The following is a 15586-nucleotide window of genomic DNA, read 5'->3' on the forward strand; positions in this document are numbered from 1 at the left end:
TAATACACCTAACAGTGAATACAGCTGGAGTGCATGCAAATAATTCTCAGTGGCTATTGACTGCTCCAGGAGGTGCAGAGTTAAGATTATGTAGGAATGTATCTTAACTCTGTTTTTCCTGGTTTTCACAAATTGAGGTATCATGGAACTTGATATTCTGGAGGGGCACAAACTAGAACCAGGCAACCTTGACTCTGGGTTAACAAAGTTTTTTTGCCACTTAATCTTCTTGTTTGTTCTTTTGCATGGAGCTGCGTTGAGAGAATTGGCTTGATCCGACAGAAACCTTGGTTTTCATTTCTGTGTTGTGGGTAGAATTGGTTTCACAAACCATCAGTTTAGAACAGGGGTGGGCAAACTCTTTGGCCCAAGGGCCACATCGGGGTTGCGAAACTGTATGGCGGGCTGGGTAGGGAAGGCTGTGCCTCCCCAAACAGCCTGGCCCTCGCCCCCTATCTGCCCCTCCCACTTCCTGCCGCCTGACTACCCCCCTCAAAACCTCTGACCCATCCAACCCCCCTGCTCCTTGTCCCCTGACCGCCCCCTCCTGAGACCCCCTCATCCCTAACTGCCCCCCCGGTACCCTCTTCTATCCACACCCACACCCCCTGACAGGTCCCCCCCGGGACTCTCACGCCTATCAAACCACTCCGTCTTCTGACTGCCCCCGGGAACACCCTGCCCCTTATCCAGCTGCCCCGCTCCTCGTCCCTGACTGCCCTCCGGGACCCTCTGCCCCTTATCCAATCCTGTTCTCTGCTCCCTTACCATGCCGGTCAGAGCAGCAGGAGTTTGCAGCCCTGCTGCCTGGCTGGAGCCAGCCATGCTGCCGTGCTGCCCGGCAGGAGCGGCGGGCCAGAGTGCTGTTGGTGCGGTGAGCTAAGGCTGTGGGGGACTGGGGACAGCAGGGAAGGGGCTAGGGGCTAGCTTCCCCGGCCGGGAGCTCAAAGGCTGGGCAGGACGGTCCTGTGGGCCGAATGTGACTCGTGGGCCGTAGTTTGCCCACCTCTGGTTTAGAACATCATTCACCAAAACTTGTATATTTTTTTCCCCTAGCTTCTATTCTAACCCAACACTTTCCCTTTGCGTAGGAGACAAGTCTGAAGTTAATAGCATCAGGCGAACTGTCACTTTTTTTTTTTTTTTTAAAGCTCTTGCATTTGTCCCCAGAGACCGTAAAACAGGTTGACTTTCTTTTGGCACTGAAATACACACAAATTTTGTGTTAATCTCCTAGATCTGTCATCCATTTTATGTATTAAATATTAAAGCAGGGGATCTCAAACTGGGGGTCAGGACCCCTTAGGGGGTCACAAGGTTATTACATGGGGAGTCATGAGCTGTCAGCCTCTACCCCAAACCTCACTTTGCCTCCAGCATTTATAATGGTGTTAAATATATAAAAAAGTGTTTTTAATTTATAAAGGGGGTCACATTCAGAGGTTTGCTATGTGAAAGGGGTCACCAATACAAAACTTTGAGAACCACTGTATTAAAGATTATTAGGGCATATAATACTCTTTCCTATTTAAAAGCTTTTTTATGTCAGACCCTCAAACTTTACTCCTCACTGTGAAACAGCTTCCCATGTTTTTTAAATATGGTCTTGCCACATAGGAGGAACTGATAGACCTCAGTTGCATTTTAATTTGCTCCCTTTTCATTAATCTTTGAAAATTTTTCAATGTATATGAAGCAGGGTTGTTGCTTCTAGAAAATCTGTACTCCCAACAGTTTGCCCATAACTACATAGAGACTTAATTTACAGATTTTTACAAATTATTTTTCTTATGTATTTGGCAAAATGAATAATCTAGAGAGCAATGCTTACTCCATAGGGACAAGCTAGACTGTGAAAACCTATTTAATCAAGAAGACCCAGTTTATATGGAGGTGGGCACAGATCTCAATGAAATTTGTCATGCTGAACAGACTTCGCTTCAAACCAGTTTGTTGTATGTGGTGGTGTTGTTCACAGATGTACATGTCCTCATTAAGATTCCTCAGGGCTGCTTTTTTGTAAGGCATTTTCAGTCCAGGGCACTGATCAAAAGCTTCCAGTAATGCTAGTTTTTCAGTTTTTAAAATGGTGTGTGTGGTGAGAAGGGGAGAAACTGGAGTCCCCTCACCCCATACGTTACTTTGCAAATAATAATAGCCTTAAACGCCAATATTATTATTATTATCTTATAACTACACGTTCTGCTCGTCTCAGTAATGATACCTGGTAGGAGTATAAATTGTTATACACCGCTTCCTCGATATAACGCGACCCTGATATAACATGAATTCAGATATAACGCGGTAAAGCAGTGCTCCGGGGGCGCGAGGCTGCGCACTCCGGTAGATCAAAGCAAGTTCAATGTAACGCCGTTTCACCTATAACGCGGTAAGATTTTTTGGCTCCCTAGGACAGAGTTATATCGAGGTAGAGGTGTAATATGAAGTGGATGAAATCTTTTTTTTTTTTTAATCTACATCTAGTCTTAGTTTGTGTCCATATCTAAGAGGTAGGATCTTTTCCCCCCTCCAATGGTGAAATGTGAAATACTCCAGTAAAATGTTGATCCATAATATACTTTTTTTTAGTGTATATAGTGATCCTGTGACAGGCTTAGCACTTTAATTCCTTCTGAGTAACAGGTTGTAATAGTATGTCAGCAGACTGAGTAATTCTGAGTTCCATATCCCCATTATCAGCTTGGATGCCCAGTTTGAATTTAGTAACTTAATCTGTATGTTAGTAAATATATATTAATTTATGGTACTGCTGAATTTTGATACAAGAACTGATGTAAGAATGAATATTTTGTAGGGGGTTCATAGGGCATTATTAGTACTGTAGGATGGGAGAGAACTAAACCAAGTAAGGAGTTTTTTTGTTTTCCTATAACTTTCTGGATGGCTAAACTCTCTTTAGATCCAATATGTTTAACTTTTGTCTGAAGTAAAATACTTTTTCATGTGTCCAGCATCATCAATGAGCAGGCACGCGGTTTCCCTGTATTTGCTTGTTAGCGTGCTCTTTCACATATTATCTAAATTCTTTTCCACTTCACACTCTTGAGCTGCAGTGGACAAAATCTGAATGCACAGAGGTTATGCTCTTTGTACATATGCACAGACACATGATGAAATATATTACAATCACTATCAGAACTAGTAATAAAGGGTTCCCTTCTGATGATTTAGCCTTTCAAAAATCTATTTGAAAGTATGACTTGAACAATTCTAATTTGATCTGTGTGCTTCTCAGGTGTTTGAAGAAACTGGTTTTGATATCAAAGATTACATCTGCAAAGATGACTATATTGAACTACGAATCAATGATCAGCTAGCACGCTTGTACATCATTCCAGGAGTTCCAAAGGACACAAAATTCAACCCCAAAACCAGAAGAGAAATTCGGGTACACATAGTTATATTTATTTCTAAAGATTTTTCAGGTTGCTACTACCTCAGCAAAGGTTGATTTAAAGCTAAATATTAAACAAAAAGTGATGAATGCCCCAAATGGAATAAAAAGCAGCATCACTTTAGGTTTTGTCAACTTTCTGCAGGTCTGATGTGAAGACTGATTGCTGGCCAACTGCTTATTGTGACACCTGGCTCCATCATAAATTGGCACTGGAGTGCAGGCTGACTAACAATAAATCACATCTCACTTTCTCTTCTCCTAAATATTTTTTGTAGTTAACCTTTTTTATGTCTTATACATATTTTTCTGTAAGGATATAAATATTTAAGGATACTGTACGTTAATCTACGCATTGGAAGAGGAAAATGGGGCTTGCCTTATTTCTGTAAGCAGTCTGTACAGTCCAGATCTAGTGTACGATAGGTAGCAGAGAGTAGACTTGGCTGTGGGACACAGTGGGAGCCAACCATTGTGTGGGTGAGCTGAACTCAGTGGACTTCTAGAAAGCTGTTGGGATGGAGAATAAATTAAAGTGCCTAATGTGCTGAGAAGTGCTTGTCACTGCCTACGACATTCATCACCTTCTGAAACTTGAATTTCTCTCGTCATGCAGATAACATTTAAACTTTAACAGTAATTTTGTTTTAAGACTAGTTTTAACGCCAACATTAGCTATATCTTTTGAATACAAGTGTAATAGGGACAACAGGACATTATTAAACATTCCTCTTCTCCCCCTTAGGTTGATTCCCCAGAGTTGTAAATTACTAGCTCCTTGTCTAAGGACCCTCTTGACTTGGTTCTCAAACCCCTTTCAGGAGTTCTCAAACTTCACGTGGCCCCCTGCAGACAACAAAAATTACTATACAACCCCAGGAGCGGGGACTGCAGCCTGAGCCTGCCCAAGCTCCGGGTTGGGGGGGGGGGGCAAAGCTGAAGCCCAAAGGCTTCAGCCCCGCCACCCAGGACTGAAGACAAAGCTGAAGCTCAAGGCCCCAAGTGGGGGGAGGGTGGGCGAAGCCCAAGGGCTTCAGCCCTGGGCAGGGGGTCTGTAACCTGAGCCCTGTCATCCAGGGCTGCAGCCGAAGCCTGAGCCCCACCACCCAGGGCCCCAGCAAGTCTAATGCCAGCCCTGGTGACCTCATTAAAGTGGAGTCGCGACCCACTTTGGGGTCCTGACCCACAGTTTAAGAACCGCTGGTCTAGTTAAAACCTTGATTTCCATTTTTGTGTTCTGGGTAAAGGCCCTTCAGCATGTTGCATGCTCTCTCCTGAGTGCATATCATGTGAGGTGGCGGGGGAGACAAAGACAAGCTTTGAAAGTTATTTGTATCCTCTAATTACCATTGTTCTCTCTAGGACATTCAGTGCACAGTCAAGAACTATGTTGTTGTTGTTGCAGACCTTATAAGTGAACTAACTTTCAATAGCTGAGATATTGTGTACTGCATTCCACATTTTAGGGATTCTGTCATCCAACAGTGTTTATGTATTGTAACAGAGACACAAGGTGGTATAATATCTTTTAATGGCCCACCTTTGTTGGTGTAAGAGACAGGCTTTTCAGTTACACAGAGCTCTTCTTCAGGTCCCTCTCTCATTCTGGGACCAACACAGCTACAACAACACTGCAAACTTGCATTGTACTGTCTGTTACATTGTGGTTGTGGCCAGAAAAGTGATCCTAACATTATTTTAAATAACCTGTATTGGTTAGCAGCTGTGTTATGATTTATTAATTCAGACTCTTGCTGTAGTTATTTGATTTTAAATAAAATCTTTGTGGATGATGTGTATTCGCTTAAGTCCCTTGATGACTTCACTAAAGTAATTACTTTTTTCTGTGTTTCAGAACATTGAATGGTTCTCAATTGACAAATTACCATGCCATAGAAATGACATGACCCCAAAGTCCAAGCTAGGTTTGGCGCCTAACAAGTTTTTCATGGCCATTCCCTTCATCAGGTATGTTCAGGATAAGCCAAAATCTAGCCTCTTGTTTTCAGGATGCTGGATTTTGTTGACAAAACACTAACTTGTTCACAGACCATTGAGAGATTGGCTTTCTCGAAGATATGGGGACTCCTCTGATAGTGACAATGGATTTTCATCCACTGGGAGCACACCATCCAAGCTCAACATGGAGAAAACAAGGTAAGAAATTAGATAATTTTGACATGTCTGTCAACAACATTTTTATAAATCCTTGGCTACACAAAGATGAAGAATGTCCAGTCTTTTTTTCAGAATGGGTTAATATAATAGATTATAAAGAGATCCATAGGACTGTTAGTAGTATGGAGAGGTTAATTAGTGCCCTGATGTACTTGAAACTACTGTATGGAAAATTTTAGAATATGGCAAAACTAAGAGAATGTCCTGAGTTCCTATATGGGACTGTGAAAAGCAAGTGAAGGAGAAACTTTCTATAAAACAGAAATTCTTTATCAGAAAGTAGAACAGGTAGATATACTTTCTAAAATAATCAGTGTAGTGCTGAAAGGAGTGAGAGGTGCCAAAAAAGATGGAACTAAGTCAGGAAGAATCACTAATAGCCATGGTATTTAAAAGTAATTTCAAAGTAATGTCAATTGCAAAGGTTTCAGAGTAGCAGCCGTGTTAGTCTGTATCCGCAAAAAGAACAGGAGTACTTGTGGCACCTTAGAGACTAACAAATTTATTAGAGCATAAGCTTTTGTGGACTACAGCCCACTTCTTCGGATGCATATAGAGTGGAATAAATATTGAGGATATATATATATACACGCATACAGAGAGCATAAACAGGTGGGAGTTGTCTTACCAACTCTGAGAGGCCAATTAAGTAAGAGAAAAAAAGTGATAATCAGGATAGCCCAGTACAGACAGTTTGATAAGAAGTGTGAGAATGCTTACAAGGGGAGATAGATTCAATGTTTGTAATGGCTCAGCCATTCCCAGTCCTTATTCAATCCTGAGTTGATTGTGTCTAGTTTGCATATCAATTCTAGCTCAGCAGTCTCTCGTTGGAGTCTGTTTTTGAAGTTTTTCTGTTGTAATATAGCCACCCGCAGGTCTGTCATTGAATGACTAGACAGGTTAAAGTGTTCTCCCACTGGTTTTTGAGTATTATGATTCCTGATGTCAGATTTGTGTCCATTAATTCTTTTGCGTAGAGACTGTCCGGTTTTGGCCTCTCAGAGTTGAAGAAGTGGGCTGTAGTCCACGAAAGCTTATGCTCTAATAAATTTGTTAGTCTCTAAGGTGCCACAAGTACTCCTGTTCTTTTTGTCAATTGCAAAGAAAGTTGGATAAAACCAATGTTGTTATGGTGATTTGGGGGCGATTGAAAAAATGATCTTGTAACATGTTAAATCACAGGGAGGTCTTAAATGAAAATGGGCAATTTTGTCATAGGGTTTCCTAACAGTCATGTGACTGAGCAACTTCTCAAACCAGTTCAGGTTGACAAAGGGAGGTTCCCCATCAGCAATCTGGGTCAGTTCAGCACCAACATCGGTGTCATAAATAAAGTATCAAAGTGTACAACCTTGGTATCCACACAGCACTACAGGTGACAGGATTCTAGAATAAGAAAACTTTTTTTCTTCTTCGAGTGATTGCTCATGTGTATTCCACAATAGGTGTGTGTGCTCGCCACGTGCACCAGTGCCGGAAGTTTTTCCCCTAGCAGTACCTATAGGGGAGTGCCCCAGCGACCCCAGGAGTGGTGCCTCCATGGGGCAGTATATGGGGTGCTGTGCGCTCCCCCCACCCTCAGTTCCTTCTTGCTGCCAGTGAAGGTGCTTCGGAACTGCTCTGCTCCAGCTTTGCTGTAGCTCGTCCCCAAAACTGCTTGTTCATTCAGTGTATGGTACCTGTAGTTAGGTTAGTTTAGTTTAGATCTCCTGGGCTGGGGCATGCCCGGGGTTTTAAGCTGTGTGACACTTGTAGGCGATCTAAGCCACTGAGTGATCTGCACGCAGAATGTCTGTGCTGTTTGGGGGAAACACATCTCAGCGATCACAGCAATATTTGCAACCCGTTTAAGCTTAGGACCAAGAAGGAAAGGGAGATTAGGCTCCAGGCTATTCTGATGGAGTCGGCGCTGACCCTGGCTCCAGCGTGCCACTCCGAGTCAGCACCGGGCACCGTGGTGTCGCTGCATGGCGACCTTTGGCACCATCGACTAGTTGGCACCGCTCCCTGTCCATGGGGCATGCCAAGAAGGCTAGAAAGAGGCCTTCTTTACCGTGGCACCAGAGTAAACCCGGGACAGAGGCTAGATCCATGTTGGGCAGTCCTCGATCCCCACAAGCCACTAGACCTCCGACTCAAGTTGAGCGGAGTAGCCTGGCCCTTTCGGAGCAGGCCTCCCCAGATGTCTGGACACCCTCCACGCCGGAGGCCCTGCAGGTGGCCCGGGATGTTATGTCCATGCCGGTATCAGGAGCACCGCCGATGTCAGCCCTGTGCTCCAGAGGCAAACCGCTGCTGGGATCTCAGCAGTTGCCCCCAGCTCGGTACCGGTCTCGGTCAAGGGAACGTTCCCAACGCCGTTCGCCACCCAGTGATCATTCAGGCCGAAGTCCACATGGATCGCCCTTGATGCCCACCAGGCTGTCTGTTTGGGTTCTGTCTGACCGAGACTCTCGGCACTGCTCCGCCTCGAGGAGCGAACACCGACGGGACCGAGGCAGACGTCGCCAGAGGCCTCCTCTCAGAGGGGTTATCGTAGCCAATCTCGGCACGGACATCGATTTCGTTCCCTTCGGCGTCCTGCTCTAGGACCCCGCCATGGCACCACCTCCGTAGGTCCGACCACCGGAGCCAATCGCGGTGTAGCTGTTACCGACGGTACTGGTCCTCCATGTTGGGATCGTGGTCCCATGGTTGGCACTGCTCCCAGCGCTGCCGCTCCTTCCGGCCAGGGACAGCAGCAGGTCGTACGTCAGCCCAGCCTCCCTTCGTAGTTGTCCATTGATGAGCCAGGCCGAACAGCTGGCCCTGCCGGTGCCTCAGTAGGTGCAGTGGCACCAGGCCCCGTGGCCGGCCTAATGGTACCAGTGGGCACCGTGGCCTCCAACACAGCCCCCGGTGAGGGCTTGCTCGGTGGCCGGAGCCTCAGAAGGACCATCGGCCTCCCTCTCCAGACCTCCAAGGAAGGAGACGGTGGGACGTACATCCTTGGCACCATGCCTGGAGACCAACCAGGTGATGGACCCTCTGGTGCTGGTGGACACCCAAAGTACCGCGCCGGCCTCCTTGCCCTCCCCAGATGAGGCAATTACGGCCCTGCCCCCCTCCGTTCCGCAGAAGGACTTTAGGGCCCACCAAGAACTCTTTAAAAGGGTGGCATCAAGCCTCCTCCATCTCCTCTGCTTGGAGGTGGAGCCCTTGGACTCCCTGTTTAATGTGCTGTCCTCCTCGGCACTGGGCAGGGTGGCCTTCCCTCTCCATGAAGGGGTGGCAAAAATTTCAAATGCCCTGTGGCAAACACTGGCCTCATTGGCTCCCATCTCTAAGAGAGCGGAACGCAAGTACTTTGTACCCACCAAGGGGCATGAATACTTTTACACCCACTCTGCTCCTAACTCCCTGGTGGTCGAGTCGGTCAACCACAGGGAGCAGCAGGGCCAGCCAGCCCCTACCCAAAAAATAAAGATTCAAGGAGGCTGGACTCTTTTGGAAGGAAAATTTATTTGTCCTCGAGCTTCCAGTTACGAGTGGTGAACCACCAGGCTCTCCTGGGCCGGTATGAGTTCAATCTGTGGGGCTCCCTGCCCAAGTTCGAGGACTCCCTCCAGGAGCGCGACAGGAAGGAGTTCAAAGCGCTGGTGGAGGAGGGTACTGTGGCTACCAAGGCAACCCTGCAGGCAGCTTCGGATGCAGTGGACACAGCTGCGCGGTCCATGGCCTCAGTGGTGTTCATGAGAAAGGTGTCATGGCTCTTGCTCTCTGGGCTGTCCAGCATGGCACAGACCTCCCTGCAGGATCTTCCGTTTGACGGTAAAGCTCTGTTTGCAGAACAAACGGATACAAAACTGCATGGCCTGAAAGACGCCCGCATGACTCTCCAGACTCTGGGTCTCTATGTTCTGGCTCCGGCTAAACCTAAGTTCAAGTCGCAGTAGACTCCCGCTCAGGCCACCCACCCAAAATATGAGACTGCTTATAAGAAGTCAGGGGTCTATAAGAGCTGCCCACAAAGGCAGTCTCACACTGCTCCCCAGCCTGAATCCTCAAAGGGGAAACAGGTGGGGAAAAGGTGGTTTTGACAGGACGCCTGGGGGCGCCCTGCCAGTTCCCATCTCCCAGGGCTATACCCTCCTGTTTACTTCCTCCCTGCCCAACCACTCCCTGCCCCCATCCCTCCTGGGGGACCCCTTGCATGAGGGTATTCACGAAATGTACGTTGGTGGTGGTGGCCCGGGGTCCAGATCTTCCCCTATCTGGCCGACTGGTTGGTCAAGGGCAGCTCCCAGTCGCAGGTGCGGGATCACGTGGCGCTCCTTCTGTCCATGTGCACCACTTTGGGCCTGTTGGTAAACAACATAAGTCCACGTTAGTCCCAGTTCAATGCATAGAGTTTATTGGGGCAGTCCTGGATGCCTTGTCAGCCAAAGCCTCCGTCCCACCGGACAGGTTCGAAACCCTGAAGGGGCTCATTGACACGGTCACAAGGTTTCCAGTGACAACAGCCAGAGCGTACCTCTAGCTCTTGGGTCATATGTCAGTGTGCACGTATGTGGTCTGTCACGCCAGACTCAGGATGAGGCCCCTCCAGCTCTGGTTGGCCTCGGAGTTCTCCCAGGCCAGGGATAGGATGGACAAAGTCCTCACGGTACCCGAACCAGTGATCACCTCCCTATGGTGGTTGTTCCTCCCCGAGAAACATGCTCCAAGGGGTCCCGTTCAGGGGCAGGGCCCCGTCACTGGAGCTGGTGTCCGACGCGTCGGACCTGGGATGGGGGGGCCCATGTGAGGAACGTTCAGACCCAAGATCTGCGGTCGGCTCAGGATCTGACCCTCCATGTAAACGTCAAGGAGCTCAGGGCCGTACGGCTGGTGTGCATGGCCTTCCGCTCACACCTGGAAGGCCAGGTGGTCAGGGTCCTCACGGACAACACGTCCTCGATATTCTACATCAACAGGCAAGGCAGAGCCCGATTCTCTGCTGCGAAGCCCTCAGGCTCTGGGACTTGTGTATAGCCCATGACATCTGCCTACAGGCCTTCCATCTGCCGGGCGCCTGGAACGCGCGGGCGGATTGCTTGAGCAGGGGCTTCTCCTCTCAGCACAAGTGGTCTCTCCACCCAGAGGTGGTGCACAGAGTTTTCCAAGTGTGGGGAACTCCCCAGGCGGACCCGTTCGCGACTCGGCAGAACCGTCGCTGTCCCCGGTTTAGCTCCCAGGGCGGGGGGGAGGAGGGCTGCGACGGGGCGCTATTTCCGATGCCTTTCTCCTGTCCTGGTCAAGCCAGTTTCTCTGTGCCTTTCCACCATTCCTGCTGATTGGCAAGGTCCTGGAAAAGATGAAGACTGACAAGGCCCGGGTCCTTCTGATTGCCCCAGCATGGTCCACACAGCATTGGTACGGGACCCTCACGGGCCCGGTGGTCACCCCGCCGTGGCTGTTGCCGTACTGCCTGGACCTGCTCTCCCAGGACCAGGGCCGCCGCCTCCATCCCAGCCTAGTGGCACTCCACCTCACGGCGTGGCTGCTCAAGGGTTAGATAGGGAGGAAAAGACGTGCTCAGAAGGGGTTCAGCGTGTCCTCCATGCGCTGATCCTATTTGGCAAAGTGGTCTCAGTTTTCCAGAGGGGCAGATGAGCAGGGCATTTCCCCGGTGGCCACCCCAATCCATCCCCTGGACTATCTCCTTCACCTTAGAGTCCAGGGCCTGGTGCCCTTGTAAGTCAAGGTACACCTGGCGGCCATATCGGCCTTCCATCCACTGGTGCAGGGCCACAGGGTATTCTCCCATGCTATGACTGGCTGATTCCTTAAGGGGTTGGATCGTCTCTTCCCTTATGTTAGGCCCCCAGTCTCGCAGTGGGACCTAAACTTGGTGGTGGCCCATCTCACAGGGCCCCTGTTTGAGCTGCTAGTCATGTGCTCCTAGTCACACCTCTCGTGGAAGGTGGCCTTCCTGGTTGCGATCACATCAGCTAGCCGAGTCTCCGAGCTCAGGGCCCTGACCTCCGAGCCCCTGTACACGGTGTTTCATAAGGACAAGGTCCAGCTCCGCCCACACCCCTCGTTCCTCCCAAAGGTGGTCTCTGCCTATCACATGGGTCAGGACATTTTTCTGCTGGTCCTCTGCCCCAAGCCCCATGCGTCCAGTGAGGAGTGCTGCCTTCACATGCTGGATGTGAGACGGGCTCTGGCTTTCTACCTGGAGCGGACTAAGGCATTCAGAAAGTCCTCACAACTGTTCGTTGCCTCGGCCGAGCGCATGAAATGTTGGCCAATCTCCACTCAGCGGCTCTCCAACTGGATCACCTTGTGCATCTGTACCTGTTATGATCTGGCGGGAATCCCTCCGTCTCCAATTGTGAATCATAGAATATCGGGGTTGGAAGGGACCTCAGGAGGTCATCTAGTCCAACCCGCTGCTCAAAGCAGGGCCAATTCCCAACTAAATCATACCTGCCAGGGCTTTGTCAAGCCTGACCTTAAAGACCTCTAAGGAAGGAGATTCCACCACCTCCCTGGGTAACCCATTCCAGTGCTTCACCACCCTCATAGTGAAAAAGTTTTTCCTAATATCCAACCTAAACCTCCCCCACTGCAACTTGAGATCATTACTCCTTGTTCTGTCATCTGGTACCACTGAGAACAGTCTAGATCCATCCTCTTTTTGGAACCCCCTCTCAGGTAGTTGAAAGCAGATATAAAATCCCCCCTCATTCTTCTCTTCTGCAGACTAAACAATCCCAGTTCCCTCAGCCTCTCCTCATAAATCATGTGCTCCAGACCCCTAATCATTTTTGTTGCCCTCCGCTAGACTCCAATTTTTCCACATCCTTCTTGTAGTGTGGGGCCCAAAACTGGACACAGCTCTCCAGATGAGGCTTCACCAATGTTGAATAAAGGGGAATGATCATGTTCCTCAATCTGCTGGCAAGGCCCCTACATATACAGCCCAAAATGCCATTAGCCTTCTTGGCAACAAGGGCACGCTGTTGACTCGTATCCAGCTTCTCGTTCTCTGTAACCCCCAGGTCCTTTTCGGCAGAACTACTTCCTAGCCATTTGGTCCCTAGTCTGCAACGAATGGGATTCTTCTGTCCTAAGTGCAGGACTCTGCACTTGTCCTTATTGAACCTCATCAGGTTTCTTTTGGCCCAATCCTCTAATTTGTCTAGGTCCCTCTGTATCCTATCCCTACACTCCTCCCAGTTTAGTGTCATCTGCAAACTTGCTGAGAGTGCAGTCCACGCCATCCTCCAGATCACTAATGAAGATATGGAACAAAACCAGCCCCAGGTCCGACCCTTGGGGCACTCCGCTTGATACCAGCTGCCAACTAGACATGGAGCCATTGATCACTACCCGTTGAGCCTGACAGTCTAGCCAGCTTTCTTTCCACCTTATAGTCCATTCATCCAGCCCATACTTCTTTAACTTGGTGGCAAGAATATTGTGGGAGACCGTATCAAAAGCTTTGCTAAAGTCAAGGAATAACACATCCACTCCTTTTCCCTCATCCACAGAGCCAGTTATCTCATCATAAAAGGCAATTAGGTTAGTCAGGCACGACTTCCCCTTGGTGAATCCATGTTGACGGTTCCTGATCACTTTCCTCTCCTCCAAGTGCTTCAGAATTCATTCCTTGAGGACCTGCTCCATGATTTTTCCAGGGACTGAGGTGAGGCTGAATGGCCTGTAGTTCCCCAGATCCTCCTCCTTCCCTTTTTTAAAGATGGGCACTACATTAGCCTTTTTCCAGTCATCTGGGACCTCCCCTGATCGCCATGAGTTTTCAAAGATAATGGCCAAAGGCTCTGCAATCACATCCGCCAACTCCTTTAGCACCCTCTGATGCAGCGCATCCGGCCCCATGGACTTGTGTTCATCCAGTTTTTCTAAATAGTCCCGAACCACTTCTTTCTCCACAAAGGGCTGGTCACCTCCTCCCCATACTGTGCTGCCCAGTGCAGCAGTCTGGGAGCTGACCTTGTTTGTGAAGACAGAGGCAAAAAAAAAGCATGGAGTACATTAGCTTTTTCCACATTCTCTGTCAATAGGTTGCCTCCCTCATTCAATAAGGGCCCCATACTTCCCTTGACGACCTTCTTGTTGCTTACATACCTGAAGAAACCCTTCTTGTTACTCTTAACATCTCTTGCTAGCTGCAACTCCAAGTGTGATTAGGCCTTCCTGATTTCACTCCTGCATGCCTGAGCAATATTTTTATACTCCTCCCTGGTCAATTGTCCAATCTTCTACTTCTTGTAAGCTGCTTTTTTGTGTTTAAGATCAGCAAGGATTTCACTGTTAAGCCAAGCTGGTCGCCTGCCATATTTACTATTCTTTCTACACATCAGGATGGTTTGTTCCTGCAACCTCAATAAGGATTCTTTAAAATACAGCCAGCTCTTCTGGATTCCTTTTCCCCCTCATGTTATTCTCCCAGGAGATCCTGCCCGTCAGTTCCCTGAGGGAGGCAAAGTCTGCTTTTCTGAAGTCCAGGCTCCGTATTCTGCTGCTCTCCTTTCTTCCTTGTGTCAGGATCCTGAACTCAACCATCTTATGGCCACTGCCTCCCAGGTTCCCATCCACTTTTGCTTCCCCTACTAATTCTTCACCGTTTGTGAGCAGCAGATCTAGAAGAGCTCTGCCCCTAGTTGGTTCCTCCAGCACTTGCACCAGGAAATTGTCCCCTACACTTTCCAAAAACTTCCTGGATTGTCTGTGCACAGCTGTATTGCTCTCCCAGATATCAGGGTGATTAAAGTCTCCCATGAGAACCAGGGCCTGCGATCTAGTAACTTCTGCTAGTTGCCCGAAGAAAGCCTCGTCCACCTCGTCCCCCTGGTCCGGTGGTCTATAGCAGACTCCCACCACAACATCACCCTTGTTGCTCACACTTCTAAACTTAATCCAGAGACTCTCAGGTTTTTCTGCAGTTTCATACTGGAGCTCTGAGCAGTCATACTCCTCTCTTACATACAATGCAACTCCCCCACCTTTTCTGCCCTGCCTGTCCGTCCTGAACAGTTTATATCCATCCATGACAGTACTCCAGTCGTGTGAGTTATCCCACCAAGTCTCTGTTATTCCAATGACATCATAGCTCATTGACTGTGCCAGGACTTCCAGTTCTCCCTGCTTGTTTCCCAGGCTTCTTGCATTTGTGTTTAGGCACTTAAGATAACTCGCTGATTGTCCCGCTTTCTCAGTCTGAGACAGGAGTCCTCCCCTCTTGCACTCTCCTGCTCGTGCTTCCTCCCGGTATCCCATTTCCCCACTTAGCTCAGGGCTTTGGTCTCCTTCCCCCAGTGAACCTAGTTTAAAGCCCTCCTCACTAGGTTAGCCAGCCTGCTTGCGAAGATGCTCTTCCCTATCTTCGTTAGGTGGAGCCCGTCTCTGCCTAGCACTCCTCCTCGTCGGCTGCCTTTTTGGCCCACGTCCCCCATTCAGGACACTTGTAGGGCTGCCACGTGGTCTTCAGTTCACACATTCACTTTGCACTATGCAATCGTCTCCCAGACCAGGGATGATGCCGGGTTAGGCATGGCTGTGCTTCGTCCCGAGAATTTGTGGTTTCCTACCCACCTCCAACAGATATAGCTTGCAATCACTTATTGTGGAATTCACATGAGCAATCACTCGAAGAAGAAAAGACAGTTACCTTTTCTGTAACTGGTGTTCTTCGAGATGTGTTGCTCATGTCTGTTCCACATCCCTCCCTCCTTCCCCTCTGTCGGAGTTGTCTGGCAACAAGGAACTGAGGATGCGGGGGGCGTGCAGCGCCCCTTATACCGCGCCATGGAGGTGCCACTCCAGGGGTCGCTGGGTTGCTCCCCTATGGGTACTGCTAGGGAAAAACTTCTGGCACCGGTGCACGTGGCAAGCACGCACACCTATTGTGGAATAGACATGAGCAACACAGCTTGGAGAACACCAGTTGCGGAAAAGGTAACTATCTTTTACTTGTCACATACTGTTGCTTTATGAAGT

General features: G+C 48.8%; 1 protein-coding gene across 8 annotated transcripts in view; it reads left to right on the plus strand.

Annotated features, from left to right (window-relative positions):
* DCP2 (decapping mRNA 2) overlaps positions 1-15586 on the plus strand; it is a 38315-nt gene that overhangs the window by 16949 nt on the left and 5780 nt on the right. For all 8 annotated transcript variants that reach the window (XM_005281606.4, XM_005281608.4, XM_065550322.1 and 5 more), the window contains exons 5-7: positions 3257-3409; positions 5271-5383; positions 5465-5572. In XM_005281606.4, coding sequence (XP_005281663.1) covers positions 3257-3409; positions 5271-5383; positions 5465-5572 — 374 coding nt within the window. The remainder of the gene's footprint in view (positions 1-3256; positions 3410-5270; positions 5384-5464; positions 5573-15586) is intronic.

Source organism: Chrysemys picta, chromosome 6, assembly GCF_011386835.1.
Source record: "Chrysemys picta bellii isolate R12L10 chromosome 6, ASM1138683v2, whole genome shotgun sequence".
Lineage (NCBI taxonomy): Eukaryota > Metazoa > Chordata > Testudines > Emydidae > Chrysemys > Chrysemys picta.